At 45.3% G+C, this 18,136-nt stretch overlaps 1 protein-coding gene across 3 annotated transcripts in view; it reads right to left on the reverse strand.

Annotated features, from left to right (window-relative positions):
• PHACTR1 (phosphatase and actin regulator 1) overlaps positions 1–17,416 on the reverse strand; it is a 248,428-nt gene extending 231,012 nt beyond the window's left edge. For all 3 annotated transcript variants that reach the window (XM_082637352.1, XM_082637350.1, XM_082637351.1), the window contains exon 1: positions 16,966–17,416. In XM_082637352.1, the coding sequence (XP_082493478.1) occupies positions 16,966–17,221 (256 nt within the window). In that variant the 5' untranslated portion in view covers positions 17,222–17,416. The remainder of the gene's footprint in view (positions 1–16,965) is intronic.
• Positions 17,417–18,136: the final 720 nt, after the last annotated feature.

Below are 18,136 nucleotides of genomic sequence, written 5' to 3' on the forward strand. Positions count from 1 at the left end.
CATCACTGGCACAGGGCTTGGCATTGAGCAAGTGACTAAGGCATCGTTGTTATTATCTAACAACGATACACTTACGCTTCCTTCCCCTCCTTGCTCCTGTTCTTGGGAACCCTTCCACTTAGGATCTCCTCCTTCCTGACTTCTGCCAATCCACATCGGCCCCTTCACACAAACCCCCCTCCTGGGATTTAGTCCACACTGATTTCTTGCTTTGTTGAACCCACTCATGGTTGGCACTGCCCACTCTGGCCGGTAATCAGTGATTCTTTTTTTTTTTTTTTTTTTTTGCGGTACGTGGGCCTCTCACTGCCGTGGCCTCTCCCGTTGTGGAGCACAGGCTCCGGACGCGCAGGCTCAGCGGCCATGGCTCACGGGCCCAGCCGCTCCGCAGCATGTGGGATCTTCCCAGACCGGGGCACGAACCCGTGTCCCCTGCATCTGCAGGCGGACTCTCAACCACTGCGCCACTAGGGAAGCCCAATCAGTGATTGTTAACCCAGGAGCAACTTTGCCCCCAGGGGACATTTGGCACGGTCTGAAGACATTTTTGGTTGTCACAAGCGGGAGGTGGGTGTATGAAGCATGTTTTAAAATATTTTCTGTACTTGATGAGGCTCTGACATCCTGGAGCCTGGAGAGGCTGCCCCTCCCAGAACTAGCTAATTCCTAGAGATAGTAAACAACTTGCCTGCCAGGGCACCTTTCCTATGCAAGCCAAGCAATCCAAAGCGTATCCCCCCAACCATCTCCTGGATCGAACTCTCACACAGCGAGTGTGTATTTCCTCTGCCCTCAATCACCCCAGGGCCAGGTACTGAACAACTAGAGAACCACCTTTACAACCCTGAGCCGGTCAAAATTATTCAAACTAACCAATCCAAAACTTGCTCACACTTGCCTACCTTGATTCACCCATTCCTTCTCTGCGCAAAACACAATAAAACTCTGGGCTACGTTCTCTCCTGAGCCCTTCTGCCTCCTGACCAACCCTGGTACTTCCCCAGGGGGTGCTGCATGGATGCTGTGCCCCTTCCCCTTAGGAGTTGTCATAAACTCTTCTTTCAAAGGCAGTTACCTCCCTGTCTGTCCCCTTACCACTCCTGATTAGAACAAATCCCAGGTACATTTTAAGATAGTAGGTGCTACTGGCACTTAGTGGATAGAGGCCAGGGATGCTGCTAAGTATTCTACAATGCACAGAATACCACTTGCCACCCCAAACAAAGAATTATCTAGTCCAAAATGTCAATAGTCATGAGACTAAGAAACACTGACCTAAAATATTCCACATTGAGATCACAGGTCTCTAGAAATCCCAGACCTGCTATATGGTTCTATCACATAGCCTAACTAGGGAAATAGAGAAAGTACCTAATTCCTGGATTGACTGAAACAAAGGTATAATAATTTGCATTCATAACTCTTTGAACCAAAAATCACTAAACATGTTCAGCAAAAGTGAAAGTATTTCTTCCCAATTACTATGAAGTTTAATGCCAATAGCTTCTGGTCAGAAAGAAGAATTCATGAACAAATCTCATTGTTCTGTGTGAGTCTGTATCTTTCACAAGTGGGAAAGAGTCAATCAATGTAGTATTTTCTATGGGAGGATTCTGAAGCCACACATTAATTTTTTTCTAGGGCGTTCATCACCTGTGAATGCTCCCCACCCCTCGAAAAAAAACCACTGTGTATGATAAAATAAATTTGGGTAAAGAGGTATAAACACTCTGTTCTTGACGTTTCACTAGGCACATGGGCACACCAAGGGCTCAGAAATTTAAAAAAATCTACTTAACTTTGTTTATTAGCTCAGTTTTCCAAGTTAGTTTGATCTTGAAAATTTTCACATACCATCTATTACCATCCCATGGAGCACGTGTTCTATGGAACACATTTTGGAAAACAGCTCATTAAAGTTGACAACAATTCCCAATACTGAACTTCAGAACCTGAGTTTTAAAATTTCTCCCTCTGTAATCAGAGCTGCTTTGGGAAGCTCAATAGCAGAGAAGCGTGACACAGCCTCCTTTACCGTAAGAGGTCTTTGGCAGGAAGATGAGTGCTTCTGCAGGTCTCTGTTGGAATGGCACAGACCCTGGAATTCGGGCAGGCCATATTTCCAAATGGCATGGGAGAACTTGTCTTTTTTGCCTTGCTACCTTGGACTGGTTCTAAGAGTACAGACCTCAATATATGTAGATGCCAGGCAGAAAATTATTATTTTCCCACAAGCAATACGGCTAATTTAAACTTTTGTGTGTCGGGGGAACCCATCAAAATAGGACCCTGCATGTCCATAAGGAAGCAAAGGGAGTAAATTAAAAGCAAAGGTGAAGGTACAAAGTACCCCGATTTTCACACCCACTTCCTTGACTAGTCCATAATCCACTCTAACATCTTTTATGCCTAAGTCACGGACATATGTGTACACTTAAAAAAATGCTGTGATATCTATGGATTTAGTCAGACGGCAGAGGACTGAATTCTGAAGAGGATCTGTATTCCTTAGGGGCCTCAGCCCACCCCCTCTGGCTTGACTGGGCAGCCTTTGTCTTTTGGGCAGGGGGACCGGCCATGGGCAAGGTACTTGGGTTTCTGGAATAGCCTTCAGGAGACTGCTCTTCAGAGCTCACAGCTCTGTGACCTGCAAGTCTGAAAAGGGCTCGGCTGGGTATGGGGGGAGGCCACACGCAGCCAGAAGCAGATGGCAGAGTCATCTGTTCATCTAGCTCAGGGGATCCCTCTGCTCTTTCACCTTGAGAGAAAGTGACTATCGTTTTCCCCGTCCCACAAGCCATGAAGCCTTTTCGGTGCTCCATCCTTCCACCGACCATCACCACGAATAGAGAGGAGAATACAAGGAGAAAAGAGAAACCCAGTTCCTCCATCCCTTTAGAATGTGGAAGCTAGCACCACGGATTTAAAAGCACAAAACCCCCTGTGTTTTCTGTTTTTGAAAAATTTCCAGAAGCCTCCTGAATATTCTCAACACCCTCTGGAAAAACAAGCAGGATCCTCCTCTCCTTCACCCCTTTTCGCAAGAAGGAAAACAAAGGCCAAGACTGAAATTTGTCTGAGGCCAGTTTGTACCAAGGTTACTGGCACCAAGACTTAGGAGCCGGATTCCCAGAGGATGCTTTGTTTTCCTAACCCTCCCCTGGAGGCTGCTAATTCCTTCTCTCTGGTAAACACTGCCAGGAATTGCACTCTTAGGATTGTGCAATAAAAATAAGCCATGTTTGCTTTCTAAAAGCATGGTGGAAATCCTCCCAGTTAAATCTTACTGTAATTTAGGCTATGATATTTTCAAAGTAAATTTGTGTTATTTCATTCATGGCGAATTCAGTACTTTGAGCCAGTAACGCACACTGACCCGTCTACTTATGGTTTAAATGCCAAGTGTCATTCCTGTTTGGTCCTCAACACTTGCTTATAAATCCAATGGTGAATTTCAACAATGTTCCACCAACAATGTTAAGGAGGAAGCAAAAAGGACTGTACACCTGATCCAATTTTATTTGGAGCAGTTGCCTTTTTTAAAGAGGTGATTATTAATGTTGGCACGAGATTAAACATTCCTCGTGAAATAATTTGAAGCTAAAGATGTTATATTACTACCCGTTTACATGTGATGTAATACAAATCCGAAGCCAATATATACACTTTCCCCCAAATTAGCTCTATTCTAGGGTGTACCATATACATACACATGAAAAACCTACACCTTATTTGGTTATACCTTATTTATGTCACAAGCTGCTCTATTAGATGTTCATCATCTTCACAGGATAAAAATTGGGGATATAATGTCCCCAGTTATGAGCTGATGTTTACCTTGTAGAAATGCAATTAATCATTCTACATTGTATCTCACCTAAATGGAGGAGAGCAAAGAACAACTTTAAAACTGTGGTTCTGGAAAGCTCTAGGACTCTATGGCCCTCTGTGAGGGCAGGCCCTCCCCTGGCCTAAACCAGCAATCCCCCTTTTACCTGGTTTATATATGGGGGTCTAAGATACTCATAAGTTTCCTCTTCCAAAGAGTAACTCTTGTCTTTACTTTTATTTCTTGAACATAGATGCTCCTTTTTCTATGTATTCCCTCTTCTGCCTTCTAGAAAAACTTGAAAAATTAACCTAAGCACACAGCCCAATGACTACTACACTCACCAGTATTCCAAGCTACTTCTATTGTCTTACCACAAGAAATCTGCATTTACGTTCCCGATGCCACCTCAAAGACCGGGGCAAGGATGGGAGGGGTCCAATAGTGCATCATTTCTACTTCCACTGCAAAGGGCTCTTTCAGCTGCATATATTAAAATCTGTTCCTTTGTCTTCAGTTTTACTTTGGGTGGTGGCGTTCTGACCACAGTCTGCTTAATAGTGCATGAAAAATTCATATCATGGCTAGTTGGAAACTGCAGCATACTGTTCATTCTGGCTATGAAAACATTAGGGCTGGACCTTCCCTGGTGGCGCAGTGGTTGAGAGTCCGCCTGCCGATGCAGGGGACGCGGGTTCGTGCCCCGGTCGGGGAGGATCCCACATGCCGCGGAGCGGCTGGGCCCGTGAGCCATGGCCGCTGAGCCTGCGCGTCCGGGGCCTGTGCTCCGCAGCGGGAGAGGCCACAACAGTGAGAGGCCCGCGTACCAAAAAAAAAAACAAAAAAAAAAAAAAAAAAAAACATTAGGGCTTTGGGCAAGCAAAAAGGTTCACTGAGTGTTCATTTGGGGGATGATAAGCTCCTGTCGGTGGCTTGTTTGGCTTTTTTAGTGAGCTGGGGAAGGGATCCATCAATCAGTGAGTTACTGAGATTTGGAGGGGGCGATTCTTTTTTTTTTTTAAATTTTATTTATTTTGGGCTGCAGTGGGTCTTCATTACTGAGCACAGGCTTCCTCTAGTTGTGGTGAGCAGGGGTTTCTCGTTGCAGTGATTGTGGCACACGGGCTTAGTTGCTCTGCGGCATGTGGGATCCTCGTGGACCGGCGCTCGAACCCATGTCCCCTGCACTGGCAGGCTGATTCTTTTTTTTTTTTTTTTTTTTTTTTGCACAGGCTCAGCGGCCATGGCTCATGGGCCCAGCCGCTCCGCGGCATGTCAGATCTTCCCAGACCGGGGCACGAACCCGTGTCCCCTGCATCGGCAGGCGGACTCTCAACCATTGCACCACCAGGGAAACCCTGGCAGGCAGATTTTTAACCACTGCGCCACCACGGAAGTCCCTGGAAGGGGCGTTTCTTGAATATGTAGCAAATCCATCATGGTGCCCGTAGCCAAGATCTGCTTCTGGATACACTTCCATCCTGTGGAGTAGCCCAGTTCATCAGACAAGTAAGTTTCCAAACATATAAACATTATCTACAGTATCTGCTGCACGTGTTAGACAAACATTTGCCCATAAACAGACTCTAAGTCTCTCAAGAAATAGGCAGATTCTGGTATGTGCCCAGTCTGTCAGTGATGGATGGTCGCTAACTGTGTGGCAGATTGCATTCCTCACTTTGTGCCAGGAAATCGTAGTGCCAACTCTTCCAGAGAACACCTTCAGATCTGGAGGCCTCACCACAATGCAGCTCCCAATAATTCCAACCAGCCAGGCATGGAGTCTGGTAGGCTGTCATTCCTTTTTAAAGTTGATTTCCTATTACTGGAAGAATTAAATCAGGCTTTGCTTTTCCTTTTTCTTGCTTGCTTCTCTGTCTTTCCACTCATAACCTTGGAACAGTACTACTGTTTAAGATGGTTGCCTCAAAAGCAGCTAATGCTTCATTGAAGACTGCTACTCGACCTAAAATACCTCAAGAACTGAGGTAAGGGGGCAAGGGAAGCAGAAGGTGACAGTCCTAAAAATGAAGATTAAAGAACAGGAACTTTTCTCCCCTCCCAAGAGTCACTGCTGGGGTTACAGCTGGTTTAGAAGCTAATTATTTGATTTTGTAATTACTTTTGTGGGTTGCAAAATAATTACTATGGAGGCAAATCTCCATCTGCCAAAATAGCAGAGGCGATTGTTCTAAAGTTCACACGGAAACAAAAGCAGAGTCAGGATGGTTAGCTCTTAGGTGGGGATTAGAAATCCATCCCCTTTTGTCACATGTGCCAGCCTGAAACCCACATAAAGGTCAGAGTAGGAGTGGGGAAAGGAAAGATACTCCACAAACCCAATTCGGAGGAGTTGTTTCTTTTTAGCTTGATTTGCATTTTAAATCTGTCCCTCTGCGTACATTTAGCCTTTGAAAAGGACTAAAACTGCAGTTCTGGTGAATGACACTGAGATGTGATTGAGTCCCTTTCAATCCTAAGATTAGATGTGGTGTTAAAATGGTCAGTATCGGTATCTCCTGATTATAGGAACTGTGATGTATCAGGGGTCAGCAAAATTGTTCTGATAAAAGCCAGAAACTAGGGCTTCCCTGGTGGCACAGTGGTTGAGAGTCCGCCTGCCGATGCAGGGGACACGGGTTCGTGCCCCGATCCTGGAAGGTCCCACATGCCGCGGAGCGGCTGGGCCCGTGAGCCATGGCCGCGGAGCCTGTGTGTCCGGAGCCTGTGCTCTGCGACGGGAGAGGCCACAGCAGTGAGAGGCCCGCGTACAGAAAAAAAAAAAAAAAAGCCAGAAACTAAATATTTGAGGGTGTGCGGGTCTTTGCCGCAGCCCCTCAACTCTGCAGCTGTGGTGCAAAAGCCACCATAGACTGTACGCAAACGATTACGCATGGCTGTGCTCCAACAAAATTTTATTTATGGACACTGACATCTGAATTTCATATGAGTGTCTTGTGTCATGAAATATTCTTCTTCTTTCGATTTCTGTCAGCCGTTTGTAATTGTTAAAAAAAGAAAAAAATTCTCCACTACAAAAACAGAGGGAGGGCTCAGGGACCACTGCTTACCAACCCCTGATCTATATGGGTTTTAGGCATCGCAACATCTTCAGGGAAGAGAAATAATTATCTCACAGGTGGAAGAAACTCAGGACAGAGAGTCCTGAGAGCAGAGAGAGGGTATCAGCGGCCCCTGAGGTTTCCCAATTCTAACCAAAAGCACTCTCCACCATATAATTTCCTCTTTTGCTTTTTACTGAACTGACAGTTTGCTTTTGGTGTTCCTTTTTACCTGAATTTTCCTGAAAGGATCACTTTCATATTTAATTAATCACTTGAAGATGTTAAACCTCATTGGCCAAAACACGTAGTCTCTTCTTAGAGGTTCACATCTCAGAAGCAGCCGACCATGGCTGCAGAGATGGAAGCAGAGGGATGGCCCAGGCACAGTAGCAACAGCAGGTGACACGGAGGAAGCCATGACCACTGATCCTCTGTTCCCACCCCCCTAAAACGGTCACAGTAGCATTTCCAACCTTAAAAGGAAATTTGATGATTACAAGGAAATAACATGTGCAAATTATAAAGTGTAACATAAATAGAGTTATGTGTCTACGTTTTCTAAACTTATCGGTTTTCTTAAACAGACTGAATCAACTCTCTTCTTGACCATCAACTCAGAACGTTCTCACTCTCTCTCTTAATAATCCTCCGGGGCGACAGAAATCCAAAACACAGATAATGAAAATCACTGGAAAGACGTAGAGAAATGGGACTTTATCTTCATTGCTGTTGGGAACATACTATGGTGCAGGCACTTTGAAAAAGAACCTGGCAGTTTCTCAAATGGCTAAACATGGTGTCACCGGATGATCCAGCAATTCTACCCCTAGGTATATTCCCAAAAGAAATGAAAACATACATCTACACTAAAACTTGTACATAAATGCTCAAAGAAGAATTATTCATAATAGCCAAAAAATGGAAACAACACAAATCACCATCAACTGATTAGTGGATAAGCAGAATGTGTCATAGTATAGCCCAGAGTATACAAGGAGGAAAGGACACTCTTCATAAATGGAAAACTGAACAGCTACATGCAAAAGAAATTAAACTGGACCCCTATTTTACAACCTACACAAAAATCAAATCGTCATGCCCCCTCCTTTCAGCCATGTCTTCAAACTCTATAAACACCTATTCACGTCCGAAAAGTTCTTACCATTTGGATTAACTAGCAAACTACAGAAATGAATATTTGGGGCTAGCAAAAAAGTTTTGATCCTTCCCCTCTCAATACAGTTGTATGTGTATATTTTATCTATTGATCTCTTTAAATTTCCTTTAGACATATGGGTATATTTTAAGCTATAGATTTTACAAATATTTTAAACATTTCTTCTCCTAAACTGAGTGAATATTTATAGATGTCTATAAGTCAGAAAGATATTAGAGCAGAAGGGGAAATTATTTGCAAAATTACATATGAGTTCGAGTGAGGCTGAAAATAAAGCAAACTGACTTTGAATTGCTGGTGCTTGAAAGTGTCACTGGGCCTTTTTATGAGTCTGTAACAGAACAGCAGAATCTTGGTCTTTTGACACTTACTGCTTAAGGTCTTGAAATGACCTTTCTTGGCTATGAGTGTCGGACCCAGGCCCTTTCTCGTCTGGTCCCTGCTTAAGCTGTGCCAGCAACACCATCACAAAAACCTGCTCAAATTTGCTCCAATATAATATAGGAGTGGGGGAATGTGGCTGATGAATCTACAGAGATCATCATCCTCTCCTGCATACTTCTGTATACGTTTTTCGTAAGTTTTTTTTTTTTAAGGTAATTTAATCATGCTACCTCTGCTTAAAAATCCCTGGGCTACCTTCGGTGTCGCTGACCTAAAACAAACAGACTGCCAGTCACTTCTCCAGCAAAAAGATGGATCTATTCAGGATCAGCAGAGAAATACAACTGGGAGTCTACAACCTGTGAAGGTCCCCAAACAGCAAGGAAAGGCGGATGCTTTTACAGACGGGAAAAGGAAGTTGGGGGGGCTTAGTAAACAAAGAGTCCCTGGCTTTTCATTGGCTGAATCCTTGCCAGGCAAGAAGAGGAGACTTTCTTTTTCCTGTTGGGCTCTGCTATCCTCCCAGGGCATGAAAGCTCCCCTGTCCGGTCTCCCAAGTCTACTTAATTGAGACTTCTGTTTATTAATATTTTTACAGTGCTCACTGAATGAAATATGAACTCCTTCATAAACTGTACCGGGATTTTCCTGATTTCCCTCTTGCCCAAGTCGGGCCTGACACTCTCTACTTTCTGCCTCCAAAACACCTGCCTCGGGCTTCCCTGGTGGTGCAGTGGTTAAGAATCCACCTGCTAGTGCAGGGGACACAGGTTCAAGCCCTGGTCCGGGAAGATCCCACATGCCGTGGAGCAACTAAGCCTATGAGCCACAACTACTGGGCCTGCGCTCTACAGCCCGCGAGCCACAACTACTGAGGCCATGTGCCACAACTACGGAAGCCCACACGCCTAGAGCCCATGCTCTGCAACAAGAGAAGCCACCGCAATGAGAAGCCTGCGCACCGCAACGAAGAGTAGCCCCCGCTCACCGCAACTAGAGAAAGCCCGTGTGCAGCAATGAGACCCGATGCCGCCATACATAAATTAATTAATTAAAAAACCACACACACACACACACACACACACACACACACACACTTACTTCTCTCAAACACTTTTTTCTTTTTTCTCATTTTTTTCTCACTGTTGTGGCCTCTCCCATTGCGGAGCACAGGCTCCGGATGCGCAGGCTCAGCAGCCATGGCTCACGGGCCCAGCCGCTCCGCAGCATGTGGGATCTTCCCGGACCGGGGCATGAACCCACATGCCCTGCATCGGCAGGCAGACTCTCAACCACTGCACCACCAGGGAAGCCCTCTCAAACACTTTTAAAACTTCTGTGCATGTATCCATCTAACTATGTCCCTGTGCTACATTTAAGGTCTTTGAGCACAAAGACCGTACTATCTTACCGATTTTTATATTCCCAACACTTAACCTGGCACATAAAAATGCTGCAGAAATATATCATCGGAAAAAAAAAGACGAATTGCCCCTACATATGTTTCTAGACTACCTCATGTCATTTTCCCCTACATTCCACCAATTCTACCTGCTGACCTTCTCCCCTTTTCTGGGCAAGCTATGCTCTTTTGCAATTTATATCATTTGCATTTTTTTTTCTTACCAAAATGCCCTTCCTTATTTATCTGAGAAAACTCCTTCGTTAGGCCCTAGTGCAAATATCACCTCCTCTGGGAAGCCCTCCTGCCTTACTCGCAAAGTTAATGGCTTCCTCCAATAATTTAGCAGTTTACCTTCCTGCTGCTCTAAGGTCGATTCTTCAAAGGCAACAACTGGTTATTGTACCTCTTGGTATCTGAGGGGGCCCTGCACACACAACGTGCTAATTTTATAAGCAAACATAAGAGAATCAATCAATAGGTCAGTTGTGTGAGTACCGTCTGCCCTCTGTATCCGCAGATGCAAAACCCGCAGATGCAAAACCCACAGATGTGGAGGGCGGACTGTATTCATTGCACTGGCCATTTTATATAAGGGACATAAGCATCCCTGGATTTTGGTACCTGCAGAGGGTGCCTGAAACCAATCCCCCAGAGATACTGAGGGACGATTGTACGTGGATACTTTAGCAGAATTTTAAGAGCCCACCTTCATTAGAATTCCCCCCCTCTTTACACCTCTTCCTAACACCCCACTAAGCCCTTCTTCACTCTCTTCACTACTGTCTGAGCACATGCTTTTCTTTTCAGGGTTCCAAACAACCTTTACGCCCTGCCCAAGTTAGAGCCTTTCCTAAGCTCTCCCGACTTCATGGAAGCCGTTTCCCGCCTCTACCCCTTGCTTCAGGTCACGTCTTTCCTAGCTGTCCCTCTTATTCTCAGTGTCCACTGGGCCCATGTCGATAGAATTCTCCAGTAATTATTGTTCTGGAGAACAATACAGTACAACAGTAACAATACTTCATCCAGCTGTTCACTTTTCCTCTTCCGGAGAAACAGCTGGATCTCACCTTGCCTATTTTCTGGAGTATCCGACTGACCAAAAAGTGCTTAGTCATTGTAAACTTAGACACATACGTGAGCCCTTTTATCTAGAATGAACTGGTCATGATTGTTAAAATTCTAAAACCAGCACGACAAAATACTTTTGACATGCACGATGTTGAAGGCACTCTTCCCCAATCTCACTTTTACTTGCTTTTATTAGAAATATGTTTTCACTGTTAAACACAGAGTAGAATTGGTGCGTTCATCTTGGACCCAATCCAGGGATGTTTAATTACGCAAGAGACCGAAGAGCACACAATAGCAGGAGGAAAGATCCAAGACAAAATTGAACTAGGCAGTAACAACACAGATGAAAGTAATCACAGCTAATATTTCTCCAGCACTTTCTCTTGCCAGGCACCATGCTAAGTGCTTCGTGCTAATTATCTCATTTAATCCTCACAACACCACGCAGTAGATAATATCGTGGTATTCTGAAGTCACCCAGCTAGCAAGTGGAGGAGCCATTATTTGAAAACAGGCAGTGAGGTTCCAGGAGCCACCTCTGGACCACCACTAGAAACTTCTTCACGAAGGAACAGTTCTGTTAGTAGCCCTGACACCAAATGGTGGCTGAATTTTGGAGGACTGCTCACCTAATCTGTATGCACCTCAGTTTTCTCATCTGCAAAAAGAAGGATTTGACCCACAGAAACTCATAAGGCATTCTTTTCTAAAAAGCTGTCTTGTGGAATGAACCCTACAGAGTAACAGAGAAGTATTAGGGCAAATTGTTTTTGTTCTAAAAGTTCACACTGGGATCCATTAGAATAATGTGTGAAATATTTCTAACTCTGAAAACAAAATTTGGAAATGCCTCTAGTGAGTCAATGGGTTAGTGAATTTGTCTATGAATATTTGAAGAATAGAAATCATATTTAGTGAAATGAAAACAACCTTGAAATATTGATTAATCACATGTAAAAGGCACTGAGTAGCAGCTACAATCAATATGTCTTGTTTCAACACCATACACAAGGATAAACTCAAAGCGGATTAAAGACCTAAATGTAAGCCCAGACACTATAAAACTCAGAGGAAAACATAGGCAGAACACTCTATGACATAAATCACAGCAAGATCCTTTTTGACCCACCTCCTAGAGAAATGGAAATAAAAACAAAAAGAAACAAGTGGGACCTAATCAAACTTAAAAGCTTTTGCACAGCAAAGGAAACTATAAACAAGATGAAAAGACAGACCTCAGAATGGGAGAAAATATTTGCAAATGAAGCAACTGACAAAGGATTAATCTCCAAAATATACAAGCAGCTTATGCAACCCAATATCAAAAAAACAAACAACCCAATCAAAAAATGGGCAGAAGACCTAAACAGGCATTCCTCCAAAGAAGACATACAGATTGCCAACAAACACGTGAAAGGATGCTCAACATCACTAATCGTTAGAGAAATGCAAATCAAAACCACAATGAGGTATCACCTCACACCAGTCAGAATGGCCATCATCAAAACACCTACAAACAATAAATGCTGGAGAGGTTGTGGAGAAAAGTGAACCCTCTTGCACTGTTGGTGGGAATGTAAATTAATACAGCCACTATGGAGAACAGTATGGAGGTTCCTTAAAAAACTAAAAATAGAATTACCATATGACCCAGCAATCCCACTACTGGGCATATACCCAGAGAAAACCATAATTCAAAAAGAGTCACGTACCAAAATGTTCATTGCAGCACTATTTACAATAGCCTGGACATGGAAGAAACCTAAGTGTCCATCAACAGGTGAATGGATAAAGAAGATGTGGCACATATATACAATGGAATATTACTCAGCCCTAAAAAGAAATGAAATTGAGTTATTTGTAGTGAGGTGGATGGACCTAGAGTCTGTCACACAGAGTGAAGTAAGTCAGAAAGAGAAAAACAAATACCATATGCTAACACATATACATGGAATCTAAAAAAAAGAAAAAAAAACGGTTATGAAGACCCTAGGGGCAGGACAGGAATAAAGACGCAGATGTAGAGAATGGACTTGAGGATGCGGGGAGGGGGAAGGAGAAGGTGGGATGAAGTGAGAGAGTGGCATGGACATATATACACTACCAAACGTAAAACAGATAGCTAGTGGGAAGCAGCCGCATAGCACAGGGAGATCAGCTCGGTGCTTTGTGACCACCTAGAGGGGTGGGATAGGGAGGGTGGGAGGGAGACGCAAGAGGGAGGAGATATGGGGATATATGTATAGCTGATTCACTTTGTTATACAGCAGAAACTAACACATCGTAAAGCAATTATACTCCAATAAAGATGTTAAAAAAATATATGTCTTGTTTCTAAATCTATCATTTGATTACTTTTTAAACAGGCCACTGTAAGAGGCTTCAAAATATTTCTAAAAACTGTTTTTAAAATGTTTCATTTCTATTAAAAATTACTTGAAATTACATTTTAATACACAATTAATGACACTGTAATTCCTACAATAATTCCTCACTTCTAATAGACTCAAAAGGAATTCAAATAAGAATAGAAAATATATATGAAATTATATAGAGAAATACCTTGCTTTCTAGAATAGATTTCTCCCTAGAGTTGATTTTTATCTATTTGTAAATTAAATCATATTCTCCAATTGACTCCCAATATAAGTTAGGTGATACTTTAGCTATGTCTCTTGCAGCTTTTTTTTTAAATTAATTTATTTATTTTTGGCTGCATTGGGTCTTCGTTGCTGTGCGCAGGCTTTCTCTAGTTGCAGCGAGCAGGGGCTACTCTTCATTGCGGTGCGCGGGCTTCTCATTGTGGTGGCTTCTCTTGTTGCGGAGCATGGGCTTTAGGCACCCAGGCTTCACTAGTTGTGGCACGCGGGCTCAGTAGTTGTGGCTCCCAGGCTTTAGAGCGCAGGCTCAGTAGTTGTGGCACACGGGCTTAGTTGCTCCACGGCATATGGGATCTTCCCAGACCAGGGCTGAAACCCGTGTCCCCTGAATTGGCAGTCGGATTCTTAACCACTGCACCACCAGGGAAGCCCTCCTGCAGCTTTACAATGTTCATAACTTCTAATCTATTTAGCTAAAAATTTCTCTCTGTCTATTTCTACCAATGCCAGCCTATCAAGTATGTAAGGCAGATAAAATTAAAGGTACTAGGAAATTGTGTAGTTCCTTCTAGTTCTATAGCTTAATAAACCTGGCTTATCAAGACTGCACATGTATATAACACAGACACACACACACAAAACAGTACTTAATTTTCTACGTTCAGTATAGGTGCCATATAAAAAAATAATCAACTTGAGGCACACTGGAAAGCACCTTAGTTTCAAAGATGAACAGAGAAGGATTTCAGTGTTTTTTCTACCCTTCACTTGTTTGTGGCCTTTACACCAAAGTGCTACATAAGCTTGTTTCTTCATCTGAAAATGCCTTCGGTATTGAACCAAAACAGCAAAGGTGAAGCAAACACAAACTGTCTTTGGCCATTAATGGTGAACTGTATTCTACAATTTTTAAAAGTAATTTTCTACTTAAAAATAAGGTCAGCAAAGCATCTTTGGTATTAGTTAGTGGACACCCGGAACTTAAAAAAATACTCTTAAGTAAAATGGCAAGCGCCAAAATGTAATTTCAACTTTCATATGTTCACTGAGCCAGGGATACTCTTTCTTTTAAAATTTATTCTATATCAGCCAAATACTTTTAGTTATAGATCGTCTTTAGGCTGAAAGTTATTAAAATATGCTTTAAATATGTTTCAATATATTTTATATATGAGGAAATTAAGAATGAGACTCAGTGAACAATACCTCTATAAAATTTCAAGCGAGGGCTTTCCAGCTGGACCAGTATTGTCCTTGGTTGCTACTAAATGACCTCAGTGGTGCCGAGGAGAAACCTAACATATTTATGGTGCTGGACACAATGCAGGTACACCCCACTGCAAGAAATGTCCTCCTCCATGGAGCCCTACCAAAACTGTGAGCATTACTACAATCTTTACTACACATTTCCTTTAAAAGAGCTGGCTCTCCTGGCATGCAGACAAGATGACTCAAATTGAAAACAGCTTCTGGAGAGCTTAGCTCACAGAACATCCACTCCTGACAAACTATCATTCAAGGTCAATCTCTGCAGAAAGTGAAATTTATTTGAACTTCTTTTCCTTTCACAGTGGGCAGTGCTGCTTTGGGCCCTGGCAGTAAAAGTAGAAGGGTTAAGCTCCTGATCTCATTTTATTTCAGTGACTAACGAAGCACACCCCACACTGGAAGGCAGGATTAGCAAGTGTAGAATTCAGCAAAAATTAGGCGCCACAACATGAGGTCTCCCTTAAACAAGAATGCTTTGAGATTAAATGCTTCAGTCCTATCAGGTAATATGTGAACATCCGTAAGTAGCCCCTTAAGACATTCTGGAGTGTTTGAGGTGGTAGAGATGATGTGTGTTGGAAGCGGAAGCATGGTGTTCATAATTACACACATGAACACACATCCTTGAGTGTAGATACAGACCTTTCCTTACTGTAGCAACGTTCAGAGATCCTAATTTAAATAAACCCCCAAGGTTGTGGAAGTAGCCCATTTGGGAGGCAATTCAGTCATCAGAGCGGCTCATTTAATAAATATTTTAGCCTGCATCTCATGCTCTATTACATTAGATGGTAAAAGTCTGGCTTTAGACCACCCCATTAATCCATTTATATTGCCTAGGCGTCAGCAGCTTATAGAGTAACCAAAGGACCAAACACATGTCAGTGTGTGCTTCTCATAAACAGATATCCTCCCCCAGACCTAACAGGAGCTGCCTCAGCGTGTTTTGTGCGCCTTCCTTCCTCCTGCACGATTTTCCCCTCGGATGCCTAGCGCCATCCTGCACAGCCTCTCTGGCAGTTTAAGTAAACAAAAGTATAATTACGCTAGCAGGACTCTAATTCTGAAAAGACATTAGCCAAACCAGTCGCTTCATTGCGCTGCACCTCAGAGGCCAGCAGGAACCGGAGAAATACTCTAAGTGATAACGCGTTCTTCCCAAGGCAACAAGCGAAGCGGCCTGGTGGATAGGAAAAATCTGCCTGCCCAAGCAGGTGTGAGTGTCAAGGCAGGCGATGAGCTTCAGGCTGGCCAGTAGCTAATGCTTCCCCTGCAAAACCTGCTGCCTACAACTTTTCCGAGACCTTCAGTGGCCCTCTGGAGTCTGCTCTTTGAGCTGCTTCGAACTGCCTGGGAAGTGCACCGCCCCACAGGCGCGTCCACGTCTGCGGAGGCTGCTGCCCGGTCCGCGCAACGCCGTCCCTCCTCCGTGGCGCCTTCTGCCCAGAGCCGCCGGCAGCCCGGCCCCCTTTCACCGCCCCGCTCCGGATCGTTCGCAGGGAGCTCTTTGGCTCGCAGGGAGCTCTTTGGCTCGCAGGGCACACCTGGAGGAAGCCGCTGCCGCTCCTCCCCCACCTCCCACATTTTGGCCCTTAAGCATCAGTGCAAGAGGGACCAGCGGCGGCCCTCCAAAAATCCCGGCCATGTTCCACTCGGAGCGGACGTCATTCAACTCCACAAGTCTAGTCTCCAGGGCGCTGTGGCCGAGGCCCAACCACCGCTCCAAAGTGAATCCACCCGAAGGCCACATCTGTAACGCAGCCCAGCAAAGCTTATATCCTATCTAACGCAACGATGGGAGAACAGCTAAGCCCAGAAAGCTAAGAAACCTGCGGAAGCACCTTCTTAAAGCTAATAATCTTTCCCCTGATGAAGCCCCTAAAGCCCCACCTTCCCCAAGAGAAAAATCCTAGAGTTGCCGCTCTAACTGTTTCAAACCCCTCCTGTAGGGGAGCATTTCCATCAATGGTCTGTGCACGGATGCGGTCCGGGTTTGGCTCCGGGCGGCACTCTGCAAAGTGCCGGACGGGCGGGCGTCACGCCTGGGTAGAGGGCGGATGTCCCCGCAGTTCTCCGGGAAGAGACGCCGGCGGCGCCCCCCAAACTGGGGACCGGCAAAGCCGCCTCCCGCGCTCGCCGCCGCCCCGACGCGCCCCGGCACTCACCGTCCCGGGCGTCCTCCCCACGACTGCAGTTGCTGCAAATGTGTTTGATCTCCTTGCCTAGTTGACAATGGATCACAAAGGACACGTTGTTGTTGTTGTCGTTGGGGGCGGGCTCCTTCAGGGGCTTCAAACTCAGCAAATAAAAAGCTTTCTTTTTGGGTCTCCGGGAGCTCGCGCCTGGCACCGCGCCCTCCCTGCAGCGCAGCGAGCGGAGCGCAAACCTCCCCGGCTCCGCGGCGCGCGTGGGCTCCGCCATCCGGCCCCCGGGCGTCCCGGGCCGGGCGCTGCTCCGGCCCCCGCGCGCTGCCACTCGTGCCCCGCCGCCTGGCCAGCATGCCCCTGCCACGCCCCGCACCCGCGTCTCTACAGCCGCGCGACCGCGGCGGGGCGGGTCAGAAGAAGGCGCCGAAAGGGGCTTGACCTCGCCGACCTCCCTGCCCGAGCCAATCCGGACCCCGAGGCCCGAGTAGGGTTTCCGGAAGGCACTCAGCGGTCCCACCTGGGATGCTCCACTCCCGCCTCTCCCGCGGCCTCACGCGCGCACCCTCCACGGGCAGCCCCACCCTCCGTACGTCTCAGCGCCAGCGACCTGAGCCTGCCGGGTTTGCAGCTACCTTCGCTCTCTTCGAGCTGCAGGGCAGAACGCTAGCCTCCCCTCCCCCTTTTCCTCGAGCCTCCCGCCGCCAAATGAAAGTAAGATACACCACACAGAAGGCAGCTACGCTGGGAGCCCTCGGGGTTCAAGCGCCTCTCTGGGACCAGAACAGATTACCATTCTCGGGTGGGTCCAACCCACAGCCCTTGACTTTCACTGGAGCCGACAACCTGTTACAACATAATTGATGTTTTCACGTTCAATAGAAATTCCCCGACCTGAAGGGGGCCCTTACACCAGTGTCATTAAAACTTAGAGCGAAAAGGGACAGAAAGAAAAGGCTGCTTTCGTGAATCCTCAGGAACGACAACCTGCAACTTGGTCATCCCAGCTAATTTGGCTGAAGATTCCCTGCTGTCTTCACAGTGAATAAGGCTTAGCCAGGCAAATGACATCAATTGAAAGCTCTAAAGAAAGAACAGTGTCTTAAGGCAAACCCATGGCTCAGTAATAATAACAGCTACAAGTTTTCGAGCCTTTGTTTGATCTGCATGTTTCCTGAGGTTTTTTTTTTTT

Source organism: Mesoplodon mirus (assembly GCF_964341445.2).
Source record: "Mesoplodon mirus genome assembly, chromosome: 12".
Taxonomy (NCBI): domain Eukaryota; kingdom Metazoa; phylum Chordata; class Mammalia; order Artiodactyla; family Ziphiidae; genus Mesoplodon; species Mesoplodon mirus.